Below are 16543 nucleotides of genomic sequence, written 5' to 3' on the forward strand. Positions count from 1 at the left end.
GATATTATATATTTGATATTTATATCAAATATATATATAAAATATATATATTTTTGAGACAGAGTCTCACTCTGTTGCCTAGACTGGAGTGCAGTGGCGAGATCTCGGTTCACTGCAACCTCCAGCTTCTGGGTCCAAGTGATTCTCCTGCCTCAGCCTCCCGAGTAGCTGGGATTATAGGCACCCATCACCACGCACGCCCTGCTAATTTTTGTATTTTTAGTAGAAATGGGGTTTCGCCATATTAGTTTGGCTGGTCTTGAACTCCTGACCTCATGATTCACCGGTCTCGGCCTCCCAAAGTGCTGGGATTACAGGCGTGAGCTACTGTACCCAGCCACCCAAGGTGTTTACATAAGGTAGAGAGCAGTCATCAGTACTGACCAAGGGAGTCCTGAGCTCACAGGAAAAAGGCTCCTCTCAGTTTGTACAGGTATGGGTTAGCATTAGGCATCTGGGATGCAGAAGTAAACAAGAAAAAAAAATTGTTTTTTTTTTTTTTTAGATTTTTTTCTTGAAATTATACCAGATGTTTTCATCTTTGCTCTGCCATCCTAGAACATTTCTGTGGACAGAGTCATTATTTCCTTGACCTGGGTATCTGAAGGTGAATTCCCACCAACATGTTGCTCTGTCATGGATGAGGATATGGCTGGGGATAGCATAGCTCAGAATGGCAGCGTCACTTTACTGCATTCCTGTGTCTTGTCACTGAGTTTGCCAAGTTCTCTTTAGGACAGGTATATGAGTGTTCGTTATGCCACACACCTATGTTGTTTTCCAGGGCAGAGAGAGGCTTTGCTCAGATGCATTCACAAAGCACCCTTCTGATTCAGAGACGACTCAAATATTTACGTTCAATACCCAACAAAGGAAGATGGGAAAGTCAAGTGTAGCTGAGGTGTACTAGGTATTAGAAGAACAGGATTAACTTGATTTTATATAATGAAAGCTGAGGTGTACTAGGTATTAGAAGAACAGCTAGTACATCTTTGATTATATAAAAATTAAGGATTTCTATTCAACAAATCTCACATGGATAGAGTTAACAGATGAGAGACAGCATGGAAGAAGGTATCTGTAATGTTTAAAATTGACAATGGATTAATTTCTAGACTGTAAAAGGAACCCTTGCAAAATCAATAAGAAAGATTACAATGAAAGAAATATAAAATTAAGCAAAGGATGTGAACCAGTGAAAGGATAGAGAAAAGAAAAGGAAGATGAAACTAAAAAGTCAGTACACACATGAAGAGAAACCCAGAATCATTCGTTAATATAAAAATTCAAGTTAATAAACAATGCCATCACTTGACAGCAGGAGAAACATGCTTGATGTTGGTGGGGTTGAAGAGAACCCTCAGGCATTATTGGTGGAAGTAAGGACTGGTATATAACAGCACTGCCAAAGAACAGACAGGCACTAGTAGTCAAATTAAGGATATGCATACTCCAAGACTCAACTTACTACCGTGGTTTGAGTGTGTCCCCCAAAATTCATGTGTTGGAAATTTAATCCCCAACACAACAGTATTGGGAAGTGGGGCCTAATAAGAAGGGATTGGGTCATGAGGGCTCTTCCCTCATGTATAGATTAATATCATTATCTCGGGAGTGGGTTAGTTGTAGTGAGAGTGGGTTTGTTATATATAAAAGTGAGTTCGGACTCCTCTTGTTCCCTTGCTCTCTTGCCTTTCCACCTCCTGCCATGGGATGATGGAGCAAGAAGGCCCTTGATAGATGCGGGCCCTGTGACCTTGGACCTCACAACCTCCAAAACTGTAAGAAATAGATTTATTTTCTTCATAAATTAACCAGTCTGTGGTATTCTGTTATAGCAACACAAAAGAAGACACTTGCCCAGCTAGATGCCTCAAAGAAATCCTCCCACACATACTTAAGGAGAGGATATTCATCACAGTATGACTGTGACTGTGGGCTGAAAGTCCATTACTGAGAAAGTGGAGAGTAAATTGTGCAAGATAAACACAGTGGAGTATTTTATACAGCAGTTAAAAGCAACAAATTAGATGAACACAAAGTAACACAGATGGGTCTTTAAAATGTAATGAGTTGTGAAAAGAAAAAAGGAAATACAGATCTACAACACAATACTATGTGAATAAAAAACGTATCCTTGCAAAATAACAATATACATTGGATAAGAATGCATGCAAACAAAAAGACGTACATATTAAGTCACTTAAAAATGGTTGCCTATTGGGGGAGAGGAATGGGAGTAAGGTATAGTGATAAAGAGGCATAAATGAGTCAAACAAGACAGGGACTTTGCTTGACCCCTGATGATCATGTATAAGGAGCTGAGGAGTATCATTAACGCATCACGTTGCCCCTGAGATCTGAAACTAGGGAAGGAGTAGGAAGGAAAGAAGGGAGGGAGGGAGGGGAAAAAAGGAATAGAGAAGGAGGAGGAGAAGGAGGAGAAGGAGGAGGAGGAGGAGGAGGGAAGAGAAGAAGAAGAAGGAGAAAAAGAAGAAGAAGAGAAAAAAAGGAACAAGAAGCAGAGGAAGGAGGAGAAAGAGGAGGAGGAGGAAAGAGAAGAAGAAGGAGGAGAAAAAGAAGAAGAGAAAAAATGGAACAAGAAGCAGAGGAAGGAGGAGGAGGAGGAGGAGGAGGAGGAGGAACAGCAGCTTCAGAGGGCAAAATGACCAGTGAGAGAGAATACAGTGAAATAATAGGCATTTAGAGCAAAGGGTGGTCTTGAGCTAGCCAGTCCCCCAGAAATCCTAAGAAATCCTGAGGAGGTGGCTCATGCCTGTAATCCCAGCACTTTGGGAGGCCGAGGCGGGTGGATCCCGAGGTCAGGAATTCAAGACCAGCCTGGCCAAGATGGTGAAACCCTGTCTCTACTGAAAATACAAAAATTAGCCAGGTGTGGTGGCACATGCCTGTAATCTCAGCTACTTGGGAAGTTGAGGCAGAGAATTGCTTAAACCTAGGTGGAGGTTGCAGTGAGCTGAGATCACACCACTGTACTCCAGCCTGGACTACAGAACTGAGACTCCGTCTCAAAAAAAAAAAAAAAGAAAGAAAGAAATCCTGAGGAGGATCATGAACTTTGACATTATATGAACTGGGGATGTAAGTCATTTTACATGAATATTTTTCTAGTTCTTTTTTTTTTTTTTTTTTGAGATGGAGTCTCACTCTGTCGCCCAGGCTGGAGTGCAGTGATGCGGTTTTGGCTCACTGCAAGCTCTGCCTCCCGGGTTTATGCCATTCTCCTGCCTCAGCCTCCCAAGTAGGTGGGACTACGGGCGCCCGCCACCATGCCCGACTAATTTTTTTTGGTATTTTCAGTAGAGACGGGGTTTCACCGTGTTAGCCAGGATGGTCTTGATCTCCTGACCTTGTGATCCGCCCGTCTCGGCCTCCCAAAGTGCTGGGATTACAGGTGTGAGCCACCGCGCCCAGCCATTTGCATGAATATTTTTAAAAAGGGTGGTCCCAAAGAGCTAGAGGATTTGGGGACATCTGGCTGATACAAGTAAATAAGAAAATGCCTATCATGAAAAGATGTTATCTTTTCTCCAGTGGCAATTTCTTGAGGCACTACCTTGATTTTGAGGGAAAATGAAGAGGAGAAAGGTATTCAGCAAAGGTGAAATGGGCAGGGAAGAGTCCACTCTGGGTGGTGTTTTGGTCAGCAGGCTATGGATGGGGTGTGTGAGAGTGAGTTTATCACACTGAGAAAAGGCCTCTATGCCTAAACTAATGTTCAGGCCGGGTTATTGCTAAAATGTGGTCATATCATGCTCCATTAACAGTTACATTAAAATATAAGAAGACCATAGAACCTGAGTTTTGTTTCAATTTTTTAATATCCCCAAATTGTAATAAAAATTTTACCTTGAGCCACAGATGCAAAGCCTGAAGAAAACAAAAACAAAAACAAAAAATTTATCAAAGGATAATTTTTAACTGGGAAAAAATGCACACTATATCAATATACTATACATGTCATGAAAACCATTGCACCTTATTTCTGTTTTCTTCAGTAATAGAATTTTTCTATAAGAATAGATTTACCTTGAATTTTAGGATGTCTAGCTGCTAAAAACAAAACAAAAAACTCACTATAGCAAAGAGATCGTTTTGATTTGAATAAAATATGCACAAATTATTAAATTTCAGATCAGTACAACTTGATAGTTAGAAGCATTACTAAAATGCAAAGGCAGAGCTCATCCCTAAATAAGAGTAAACTGAAGTAACAATGATAGTTGGCCAAATGTGTTTTTGAAATAGATTTTAAAAAGATAAAAGGAGGTCAGGTGCAGTGGCTCATGCCTGTAATCCCAGCAACATGCCTTCCAAAGTGTTGGGATTACAGGTGTGAGCCACTGAGCCTGGCCAGGGCAGGGATTTTTGAAATGTTATTCACTAATGGAACCCCAGCACCTAGGGCAGGGACTGGCACACATAGTAGCAACTGAATAAACATTCATCAAGTAAATGAATACATATAATAAAGAGATTTTTCCTCCAGAAAGCACTGATGGAAGCAAAGAGTCAGTCTGTATAGCCTAGAATAGGTACATAAGAATATTTTTTACCATTGGAGATAACGTATCCAGAACACCAACTCATTGCTTTGAAACTTGGTAAGTAAAAGGAAAGAATTAAGCATTATTCTGCCTCTCTATAGATTTCTAGTTAATAAGTGCAGAAGGCATGATAAAATTAAAAATTGCCATTTTACAGCCCCTACTGACAAAATGGATGTAGGCAACAATTTAAAAGGCTGCTAAAACCATTAGACAAAATATTGTGGGGTGCTTTGAAATGGACACAACAAGCTGATCAAATAATCATCTTAGCATCACTAGAGGAGGGACAACCAGACACGAAGACACTATGTGTAATAGGAAATATATGCAAGACTCATCAAGAAATCTTGCCTAAGCCCGGGCACAGTGGCTCACGCCTGTAATGCCAGCACTTTGGGAGGCCGAGGCAGGCAGATCATTTGAGGCCCGAAGTTCGAGATCAGCCTGGCCAACATGGTGAAACCCTGTCTCTGCTAAAAACAGAAAAATTAGCCAAGCGTGATGGCACACGCCTATAATCCCAGCTACTCAGGAGGCTGAGGCAGGAGAATCCCTTGAACCCAGGAGGCAGAGGTTGCAGTGAGCCTGCATTGTGCCACTGCACTCCAGCCTAGGCAATAGAGCAAGACTCTGTCTTAAAAAAAGAAAATAAAAAGAATTCTTGCCTAAGATATTAAACCTTGCTCTTAAAAAAAAGTTTGTCATTGACTTGAAGCTTAAAACCTTGGTTATAATCAAGTCTCTTTAAATCCAGAATAAGAAGTATCCTATAGGCAAATGACTCAGTTTCTCTAAAAAAAAAAAATTTAATAGTATGAACAAAATTGGGGTAGGGAGGTGAGGAAGATAACTCTTGATGAATAAAGAAGACTTTAAAAACGTAATAACCAAACAGAACATTGAGATTCTTTTAGATCGTGATTTGAATATATTCATTTGAAAGAGATATTTTTGAGATAGTTGAGAAAATTTGAACATGGCTGTTACTAAATGATGTTAGTGAATTATTAATATAGTGAATTATTATATCTAAAATAGATTTTAGATATACTGAGAGAATTGTTATGTGTATATATATATATATATAGTGCTTTTATCATTGGAGATGCATATAAATGATGTGATATGATATCTAAAATTTACTTTAAAATACTCCAACAGGGCAGGTGCGGTCACTCACGCCTGTAACCCCAGCACTTTGGGAGGCTGAGGCAGGCAGATCATCTGAGGTCAGGAGTTTGAGACCAGCCTGGCCAACATGGTGAAACCCTGCTCTACTAAAATACAAAAATTAGCCAGGCGTGGTGGCAGGTGCCTGCAATCCCAGCTACTTGGGAGGCTGAGGCAGGAAAATCGCTTGAACCCGGCAGGTTGAGGTTGCAGTGAGCCAAGATTGTGCCACAGCACTCCAGCCTGGGCAACAGAGCAAGACTCCACCTCAAAAAAAGTAATAATAAATAAAATAATAAAATAAAATAAAATACTCCAACAAACATACATACAAACAAACAAATTGGAAGAGAGATAAACAAGATGGGCAAACTATCAATAACTTGTAGGTGGAAAATGGGTACTTAGGGGTTGGTTCTAATGGTCTATTTTTTGTATGTGCAGTGAGAACGTCTTTTAATAGAAAGTTCTGCAATAACAAGTAGATATTTAGTGGATGAAAATATGGGGAGATGAACATTCCATAGTTCTGCAAATGCCCACTCAGTGTTCCTACTGCTACACCCATCTATGGTCCCTTTAAGATTATACTTTACCTATAAGAAAAGTTTCAGAATCCCTGGATTCAATAACGAAAAAAGTCACTCCAAGACTTTAAATTACCTTCACAGCCAACTTCATCTTCCCCTGTAATGCAGTCCACCTCACCGTTGCATCGATACTGGCTTGGAATGCAAACATCCGATTTACAATGGAAGCTTCTGCCATGGCATGCTGTGCAAACATAAGTAGGAGAGGTTTTTTCATTCCTTAAAATTGAATGAGGCACAATCTGAAATTCAATAGTAAAGTTGTTTTTCCTCTTTTAGTCAGAAAAACGAATGTAGAGGATTTAGAGGCTAGATTTATGTCTACCTTTACAACACAGTTCATCACTTTGGTCTCCACAATCATTGATACCATCACAGGCCTTCGTCTGAGAAATGTATTTCCCATTCACACACTGAAAGGAGTCATTCGTTGGAGAATCTGTAAAGCAGGAATTATCTTTGTGAAATTTATTTATGGAGTGGTGGCATGACATCCTTATCAGATTTTTGGGATAACTGAGTCATTAAGAGAAAGTTAAACTTCAAAAAAATGTATAAAATGTATTGGTGTTATCAACATAGTATATATGACTCATACATAAAATGTCAAAGCTGGCTTATGGAGGCTCTTTTATTATCTCTGAAAGTCAGTATTTATTGTGAAAGTCTGTATTTGCTGAGATGGGGAGGAATGAAGAGTACATGCTGACACTGACAAACACTGGTTTCCACCCATTTCTTTCATGCTGCTACAAGCATCCTCACCCCTACTCCCAAGACTTGCTTGGGCAGTGCCATTTGTTTACATTTTGATGGTACTTGTTTTTAGCACTGAAAAGGGATGGGTATAGGTTTGGTCTTTAAAACTACACATATGACTAAAATGTTCCAGTGTCATGAAGGAGGAGAAAAGTGGCAATGACTGCCTGAAAACTGAGGCACCAATGTGGTCACTTAAAGGTTTTAAATAAATTCATATATGCTGGCCCTTTTAAAGGAGATGCTGAGGTTTCTTCTTATGTTTGATTGACTTGTGCTTGCTATAGTAACTTTAATCCAGATGATCAAATGAAGCAAGGGGAGTCAGGTAACTTTGCTTCCCATTTATGAACCTGTAGAGAGGCAATGTTTGAATGGCAAATGGTACAATAGGGGAAAGGCACCAATTTAGGCTCTAAAGCCCAAAACTTGATATAATCTATATTATTGCCTCTGTGACTGGCAACTAGGCATCAATCATTTATTTACTATAGGCTTGGTGTAAAATAAACAACCTTCAAGGAAGGGAAAATAACTGGCAAATACTCCACCAACCTGCTTTCTGTGTGTAACACACCACATCAGCTAAATCCTGGTAACCCATAGTTCTTCTCTTAGTAAAAGTACATTCAGCCAAGCTGGTCTCTAATCCTCGGCAATGTACATGTAGACATTCAGTGGAATTTATAGAGAGATCAGACAACTTAAACCTTCTTTCACTATCAGCACCTCTGCAAATAGAACAAAGAAAACATTATGGTAGAATAACTGCACTTGGCATGTATAACCCTACTGTAGCAGGTAAGAAACTAGAGTAATGTCTTCTCATTCTCTATATAGGAGTTACAGATTGGGTAAGATACTGAAACTCTGAGCCTCAATACCTTCATCTATAAAAGGGAATATAAGTACCTCACTGGATTTTGTAAAGATTAACTAAAACTTGGCTGGGGGTGGTGGCTTACACCTGTAATCCCAGCACTTTGGGAGGCCAAAGAGGGTGGATTACCTAGGTCAAGAGTTTGAGACCAGCCTGGTCAACATGGTGAAACTCCCATCTCTACCAAAAATATAAAAATCAGCTGGGTGTGGTGGCCCACACCCATAGTCTCAGCTACTCAGGAAGCTGAGGCAGGAGACTCACTGGAACCCAGGAGGCAGAGGTTGCAGAGAGCTGAGATCACGCCACTGCACTCCAGCCTGGGCAACAGAGCGAGACTCTGTCTCAAAAAAAAAAAGATTTTCCATCTTTTCCTTTTGGTAATCTCTCTGCCTGCCCCATGCTGTAAACTTTACCTGGTTGGTTCAATTATTGCCTAAGACTTGGGAGGTTAGGTTAGTTTAATTCTTATAGGTCAACTTTGCTTTTACAGTAAGCTACATCTTCACTTCAGCCTTGACAGTATTAAGGTGCTATTTTGGCATCTGTGTGCCATTGCTTGGACTTCTCAATTTGTTCAGAATTTGTGAAAAGAGACTGCCTCAGTGACGTATCATCCTAGAGATGATGATTTATAGTGAACTATTCTCCTAGGACATTCAATAGTTCCTTGCTTCTCTCTAGAAGTAAATGGGGAAAATAGGTTAAAAATAAAAAATTGAGCAAAGATGCATCAGGTACATGGAAACAAAAATATAACAGTAATGACAATATAAATATTAGACTAACTAGGATAAAAGGCAAAAGTAAAACAAGGTGAAGCCAGGATGTGTAATTATTTCAGACCATGAGGCTGTGCCATGAGAACAAACAAGAGCCATTTGAGGCAAACTTATAGGTTAATAATCTGAAAAACGTACCAACCTAAAAATATCTAAAAATACTATATAAGAGGGCACGCCCAAGACGGCAGAATAGGAGCAGCTCCAGCCTCCAGTTCCCAGCATGAGTGACAGAGAAGACGAGTGATTTATGCATTTTCAACTGAGGTACCGGGTTCATCTCACTGGGGAGTGCCAGACAATCAGTGCTGGTCAGCTGGTACAGCCCGACCAGTGAGAGCTGAAGCAGGGCAAGGCATCGCCTCACCTGGGAAGTGCAAGGGGGAAGGGAATCCCTTTTCCTAGCCAAGGGAAACTGAGACAGACAACAACTGGAAAATTGGGTAACTCCCACCCTAATACTGCACTTTACCAAGAATCTTAGCAAATGGCACACCAGGAGATTATATGCCACACCTGACCCAGAGGATCCCGCACTCATGAAGCCTCCCTCATTGCTAGCACAGCAGTCTGAGATCTAACTGCAAGGTGGCAGTGAGGCTGGGGGCGGGGCGCCCGACATTGCTGAGGCTTAAGTGGGTAAACAAAGCCACCGAGAAGCTCAAATTGGGCGGAGCCCACCTCAGCTCAAGGAGGCCGGCCTGCCTCTGGGGACAGGGCATAGCTAAACAAAAAGCAGCAGAAACCTTGGCAGAGGTAAATGCCCCTGTCTGATAGCTTTGAAGAGAGCAGTGGCTCTCCCAGCATGGAGGTTGAGATCTGAGAACAAACAGACTGCCTGCTCTAGTGGGTCCCTGAGTAGCCTAACTGGGAGACATCCCCCACTAGGTGCAGACTGACATCTCACACCTCACACGGCAGGGTACACCACTGAGACGAAGCTTCCAGAGTGAGAATCAGACAGCAACACTCGCTGTTCAGCAATATTCTATCTTCTGCAGCCTCTGCTGCTGATACCCAGGCAAACAGGGTCTGGAGTAGACCTCAAGAAAACTCCAACAGACCTACAGCTGAGGGTCCTGACTGTTAGAAGGAAAACTAACAAACAGAAAGGACATCCACACCTAAACCCCATCAGTACGTCACCATCATCAAAGACCAAAGGCAGATAAAACCGCAAAGATGGGGAAAAAGCAGTGCAGAAAAGCTGGAAATTAAAAAAATCAGAGCACATTTCCTGCTCCAAAGGAATGCAGCTCATCACCACAACGGAACAAAGCTGGACGGAGAATGACTTTGACGAGTTGGGAGAAGAAGGCTTCAGTCAATCAAACTTCTCAGAGCTAAAGGAGGAATTATGTAACAAGCGCAAAGAAACTAAAAACCTTGAAAAAAGAATGGATGAATGGATAACTAGAATAATCATTGCAGAGAAGACCTTAAAAGAACTGATAGAGATGAAAACCATAACATGAGAAATACGTGACAAATGCACAAGTTTCAGTAACCGACTCGATCAACTGGAAGAAAGAGTATCAGTGATTGAAGATCAAATGAATGAAATGAAGTGAGAAGAGAAGTGTGGAGAAAAAAGAGGAAAAAGAAATGAACAAAGCCTGCAAGTAGTATGGGATTATGTGAAAAAACCAAATCTATGTCTGATTGGTGTGCCTGAAAGTGAGGGGGAAAATGGAACCAAGTTGGAAAACACTCTGCAGGATATCATCCAGGAGAATTTCCCCAACCTAGTAAGGCAGGCCAACATTCAAATTCAGGAAATACAGAGAACGCCACAAAGATACTCCTCAAGAAGAGCAACTCCAAGACACATAATTGCCAGATTCACCAAAGTTGAAATGAAGGAAAAAATCTTAAGGGCAGCCATTATAATGTAAATGGACTAAACTCTTCAGTTAACAGTGATTGTAAACATTGAATTAAAACAAATCTAGATATGTGCTGTTTATAAGGAACATGCTTAAAATCTAAAGATATAGGAAGATTGAAAGTAAATAAATAGAAAAAAATCTAAACAGAGCAGCTAACAACTTTGCTAATTCTATTAATAACAAGTAACATATCTATTATCTAGAACCCTGCACGTGGAGCATTTGAAAAATATTCAGCCACAAAGCAAGTCTCAACAAATATTTGAAAAAATTGTTATCTTACAGGGATGTTCTCTAACCACACAGAATAAGAAAATCAATAACACAAAGTTAACCAAAAGCAAACTAACATATTAATTAAAACTAATATTATAATAAAGAAAACTTCTAAATTACATATGGGGCAAAGAAGAAATTATATTGAAAGTTAGAAGATATTTTGAACCAAACAATAAATAAAATACCGCTTATGAAGGCTGATAGCATGTAGATGAAACATTACCTAGAGGGAAATGTTTAATCTTAAATGTTTATGTTAGGAAAGTAAGACAAATTGAAAATAGTTGAGTCAGGTATTCAACTCAAGGAATCAGAAAAAATGCAATAGGGAAAAGAAGGGAAAGTCAAAGATAACAGCAAGGATTGATGAAGTAGAAAATAAAGAAACAAAAGACCATTTTACAAATACGAAAACCTCTACAGGGTTTATCAAGGAAAAAAGAGAAAAGGCATATATAAACTATGCTATAAACTATAACTATATAAACTATAAACTATGGTAGTTATATATAAACTATACTGTATAGTTTATATAGTTTATATACTATACTTACAGTATATAAACTATATGTATATAAACTATACAGTATATAAAAACTATATAGTATATATAAACTACATAGTATATAAACTATAAGTATATAAACTATATACTTATAGTATATAAACTAGTTTATAAACTATACTATAAACTATATAGTTTATAAACTATACTATAAACTATAAACTATAGTTTATCCTAACTATATAGTTTATACTGTAACTGCATAGTTTATACTCACTGTATAGTTTATAGTATATAGTATAACAATACATATATAGTATAGTATAACGATGCTATAGTTTATACTATAAACTATATAACTAAAAACTATACTCACACCCAATATATAAGCGATACTAAGTGTGAAAAAAATGTACATAATTGTAGATGAGTAGGAGACAGACAGAAATGAATGTGTTTGTGACTCTCAGAATCACTAAAGGATTCATGTCCAGATACTTCAACAGACTTATTATCCATGCTTTGTGGTCAGCAGGGCTCCAAGTGTTGGGTAAACATGAATGCATATCATCCTCATAGCAATGCTATAATGCACGTAGTTAATTTTCTTAGGTTACATATGTGGAAATTAATACACAGAAAGATTAGGTAATCAAAAAGCAAACAGAACAATTAAATCAACCATGAGAAAATCCACTGATACAAGCACTCACTGTTGAAATCCAAGGTCAAGGCAGGCCACGTTGGCTTCCCTCATGCTCCAGCTGCTTTTGCATATGAACATTGCCTTATCTTGGTCTACAAGTTTTACTTCAACTATTCCCTCTGAATCTGTATTTCCATACTTCAAGGAAACACTAAACTTTCCTAAAATAAAAAAACAAAATAATGTGCAATATGTAGCCATTCACTTTTTTCTCTTAATTAAAAGTCTTTAAAAATAATAATGTACTTAAAGTCAAGTGAGCTTTGAACATCATGACGATTTTAACAAGTTAATAGTAAGCAATTATTTTATGAGTGCTTATTATGTGTCAGTGGCTGTGTTATTCAGCTGTATAGAGGATCATTAAATCCTCACATCAACCCTATGAGGATAAAGCCTGTTTATTCCCATTTTTACACATGAGGAACCTAAATCTAGGGGAAGTTAAGTTCCGGGCCCAAGTGGTGAAGCCAGGATTTGGAACCTGCTCAACTGATCTCACTCCAAAGTCCATGCTCTCAAAAGTAAGCCCAACAGTGAAAATGTAAAATGTAGAAAGGGTTTATGTATTCTCATATATTTAAGGCATTTAACACCTCAAGAGAAGAAAAATCTGACACTGACAATAACCTCCACTATTGCCTTCCGCCTTTCCAACAGGGATTATAGATGAGCTCAAACAGGGAGCTTTCCCCCTTCTTTTCCACAGTATCTCAACATCTTAACTCATCTTAACTCAGCATCCCAAAAACATACAGCATCTCAAAAACATGAACTGATATATGTCATGGTGCCTTTAAAAAGAATGTTTTAAGCGTTCCTAAGGTCATGTAGTGTCTGTAATAACTTGCTATCAGAACACAACGAGCCCAAGCTTTGCTGTCATACATAAAATGTAGCAAGCACTTTCTGCACGCCAAGCACTGTGTGAAGAGCTCTGCATACATTGTTTTATTTACTTTTCACAAGAATTACGCAACTTAGAAACTTCACATTTTACAGATGAGGGAACTGGGGTCCAGTAAGGTCCAGCTTGTCAACAACCAGGGTGGGGTTTGGAGGGACTTGAAACTCAACTGGACTGACAGTGAAATCCCTAATCATAACTGCCCACTAATCTAAGTGCTAGGGCCCCAGCCTCCTCAGCATACGAGGCACCTGGAGGGACTATAGACAAGCTCTCTGGTCTGGCATCTGGGTTTGCTAGGTTGGAGTACGTCCCAGGTCAGCAGTGGCTCAAGCAACCCTTGGATATTTAGGGACAATGGGGTCAAGGCTGGGGGAGAGGGTTGGGCGATGGGGGATGGCTGTTGAAAGAAATTATTGGGGTAGGCCACTCGTGGTGGCTCACGCCTGTAATCCCAGCACTTTGGGAGGCCGAGGCGGGCAGATCATGAGGTCAGGAGATCGAGACCATCCTGGCTAACACAGTGAAACCCGATCTCTACTAAAAATACAAAAAATTAGCTGGGCATGGTGGCAAGCACCTGTAATCCCAGCTACTTGGGAGGCTGAGGCAGGAGAATGGCATGAACCTGGGAGGCAGAGGTTGCAGTGAGCCAAGATCACACCACTGCACTCCAGCCTGGGCGACAGAGTCAGACTCCATCTCAAAACAAAACAAAACAAAACAAAAACAGAAATTATTGGGGCCACAGGGGGACCTGAGGCCTGACTACATGTGAGTACCAACCTTACTTGAAGACTTTTCACTGGTTTCTGAACCAACTCGATGGCCCTGGGAATAATCCCTTCAACCAAGTAGAAGTGAGTGTGGGGACAATTCTAAAGGGCTGGGCAGTGGGGAGTAGCAGGGGCAGTGAATGGAAGGTCTGGACTCAACATCCTATGCTCTGCACTCAAAGGCTGACTGGACTCTGGCGACCCCTGATTTCTTTAGTGATTACCCCAATTATTATTGAGAGTCTAGAAAAAATTTTGAGTTGTCATCATAACATACACAAGAGAATTATTTTCTGATAGAAAGTATGGCATACGTATGCCCTCTTATATCATAGAATGAGTTGAAAACTAGGCTTTTACTACCTCCGGCTGTGCATGTTCCATTATTTAAAAACTTTGTCTCTGGACGAAGACACTCCAAACTCTTTTGTTGACAGTATGTTGGGAAGCTTCTCCCATTAGTTGCACACACCACGGTGCCATTCTTTGGGCACTGATACGGTAGTTTACAAACACAGGTGCCCTCAATGCATCTCTGCCACGGCTGGCAGAAGACTTTATGGCAGGAGAGGTGAGTATATTTTTTTGCTAAGCACTTTTTTTCCACCCGATCCTCTTGAAATGTGGAAGTGACCTGTAAAATGCAAAATAAACATTAACTTAGCAACAAACTAAAGACTCCCCTTTGAAGATGAGTAAGTGAAGGAAAAGAGCAAAACAGATACAGTCCACAGTACAGATGAGGGTGGTGTGGTCTGGTGGCTTTAAGAATCAGACAAACCTGGCTTCTAGACCCAGTTTTGGCACTTACTGTTATATGGCCCGTGGCAAGTGACCCTCCTGAAACGCAAATTTTCTCATCTGTAAAATGAGATAATATCTCCTATTTTGCAAGATTAGAAATACTATGTGTGTAATGGCTGACAGGTACTAGACATGAAATTAATGAGAGCTATTATTACCCTAATATTACCCTGCAGGACTCCAGTAGAAATAATATGAGGGCGGGTAACAGGCCAATTGGGCCAAAAGTCAATCCGCAAAGACAAGTCAATGCTCTCTCCCTGTCCCCCAGAGCTTCCTCCTGAGGATGTGCCTCCGGTCCTCTAGTCTCCCCTGCTGCCCGCAGTGAGCAAAGCATCAAGCTGGGGCAGACAGAAATCAGTCTTTAAATGCTGTTATGAAGGGAAATGAAGAAGCTAATTAAAACTATGCAAAACTTTGCAAAGATTGTTAAAGTCATTCTCCATAATTTGCTTTTCAGGAAACTTTACAAATTGCTACACACACACACACACACACACACACACACACGCAAATGACAAATTGGTCATTCTGAAAACTGGCTTTTGACACAGTGATCTAGAAAGAAATATGCCAGTTACACACTTTTCATGGTTCCACATATCTCTTTTTGGCACTTATTAGAGTTGGAATTTTTGTAATAATTTCTCTCCTGTATCTTCCACTGATCAGCTTGCAAGTGTCCTGACAGCAGGTTTTACGTATCACCTTTATATTGAAACAATGATGCTCTCATTGGGTGAGAAATCCAAGCAACTTGATTTTTTTTCTACCTTTATTCCTTTAAATCCTTTCTGAAATCTCATTCCTCCTTGATCTTTGGATAGAAACTTTGGTAAGTGTCATAACTTTTTCAGTCACTCTTAGATTTAAACAAAAACAAAAAAATTAAAAGATGTTTAGTCCCAGGAACAGTCATTAAATAGCAATGACAATGTCTAGTGCTGTGGAACCATTGAAGCTCTGATCTTCATGTCAGATGAAAGCCTCTCCTTCCTCCCAGCTCAGACTTGCTTCCAGGATGTGTGATGGGTCCTTTCTGAGCTCTCCTCCATTCCACAGCTTTCAGGTCATGCTTCCCACCTCTCAGGAGAGGAAGAGAGGGACAGCAGCCAGGTCTCGCCTGATTCTTATGGCTGAGAACTAGCCTTGGTGAGGTGGGGGTTGGAGCCAACTCTCTCATGCGGGGTACTATAAGGTTCTCTAGAGATTACACTACTGGGGAAACTTGATGTCAATTCACTCAATGCTGGCAGTGCCTCTCCTCCAGCTGGCTGCTCATCGTCCATGTCTTCTCAGCTCCAGTCTCCAACAGTACTAGCCTCTTTTCCGCTGAGGTTGCTTACCTTTGGCAGGGAGCCTCTTGGGCAGGAGTCCTATTTCTGATGGTCCCCAAGTCCATTCCCTCCTGAGGGCCCACACCTGTCTGTTGCCTTCCCTGCTGCCTACCATTGAAAGAGGGCTTGCTTCAACACAGCCACCTCTTCTTTCTCTGCCACCAGGCCCCTCCAGCCTTGGGTCCTTATTCCTTTCAGGTATGGGTCAAGTACCAGTTCTTTTTTCTCCTCAGACTTCAGGGAACACATGTCAAGCACTCCAAGGGAACCTGTGTGAAGCCCTTTCACAATGAAGAGAAGTGGCAGCACTTTCCATCCTCTTTGCCTGGGGTGGAGGTGGGGGATGGAAGGGAAAATACTACCTCACTCTGTTACATAAAATTACGGGAAGCCATTTTTTCGAACTGCACTCCTGCACTAAGCCCCAACAGACCAAACCAAAAGGGAGTCACTTATGCTAAGTGGCATGTAATTAAACTGAAACTTTAAGGAAATGGGAAACCACATATTGGTGAGTTGAGGCTGGAATGGGAGGTGAGGAAGTGAAAGTAAAAGCTTGACTGGTTTTGGCCAGGCACAGGGGCTCAC

The 16543-nt window shown here is 40.5% G+C and overlaps 1 protein-coding gene across 2 annotated transcripts in view; it reads right to left on the minus strand.

Moving 5' to 3' along the window:
• Positions 1-16543, minus strand: part of CFI (complement factor I) — a 48653-nt gene that overhangs the window by 11582 nt on the left and 20528 nt on the right. The window contains exons 2-8 of one of the 2 annotated variants that reach the window (XM_011945754.1): positions 14178-14448; positions 12139-12292; positions 7646-7821; positions 6657-6770; positions 6405-6515; positions 4051-4074; positions 3871-3891 (exon numbers count right to left, since the gene is read on the minus strand). In XM_011945754.1, the coding sequence (XP_011801144.1) occupies positions 3871-3891; positions 4051-4074; positions 6405-6515; positions 6657-6770; positions 7646-7821; positions 12139-12292; positions 14178-14448 (871 nt within the window). The remainder of the gene's footprint in view (positions 1-3870; positions 3892-4050; positions 4075-6404; positions 6516-6656; positions 6771-7645; positions 7822-12138; positions 12293-14177; positions 14449-16543) is intronic. The other variant, XM_011945755.1, reaches the window with a different exon arrangement.

This window comes from Colobus angolensis, unplaced genomic scaffold (assembly GCF_000951035.1).
Source record: "Colobus angolensis palliatus isolate OR3802 unplaced genomic scaffold, Cang.pa_1.0 Scaffold244, whole genome shotgun sequence".
Classification (NCBI taxonomy): Eukaryota; Metazoa; Chordata; class Mammalia; order Primates; family Cercopithecidae; genus Colobus; species Colobus angolensis.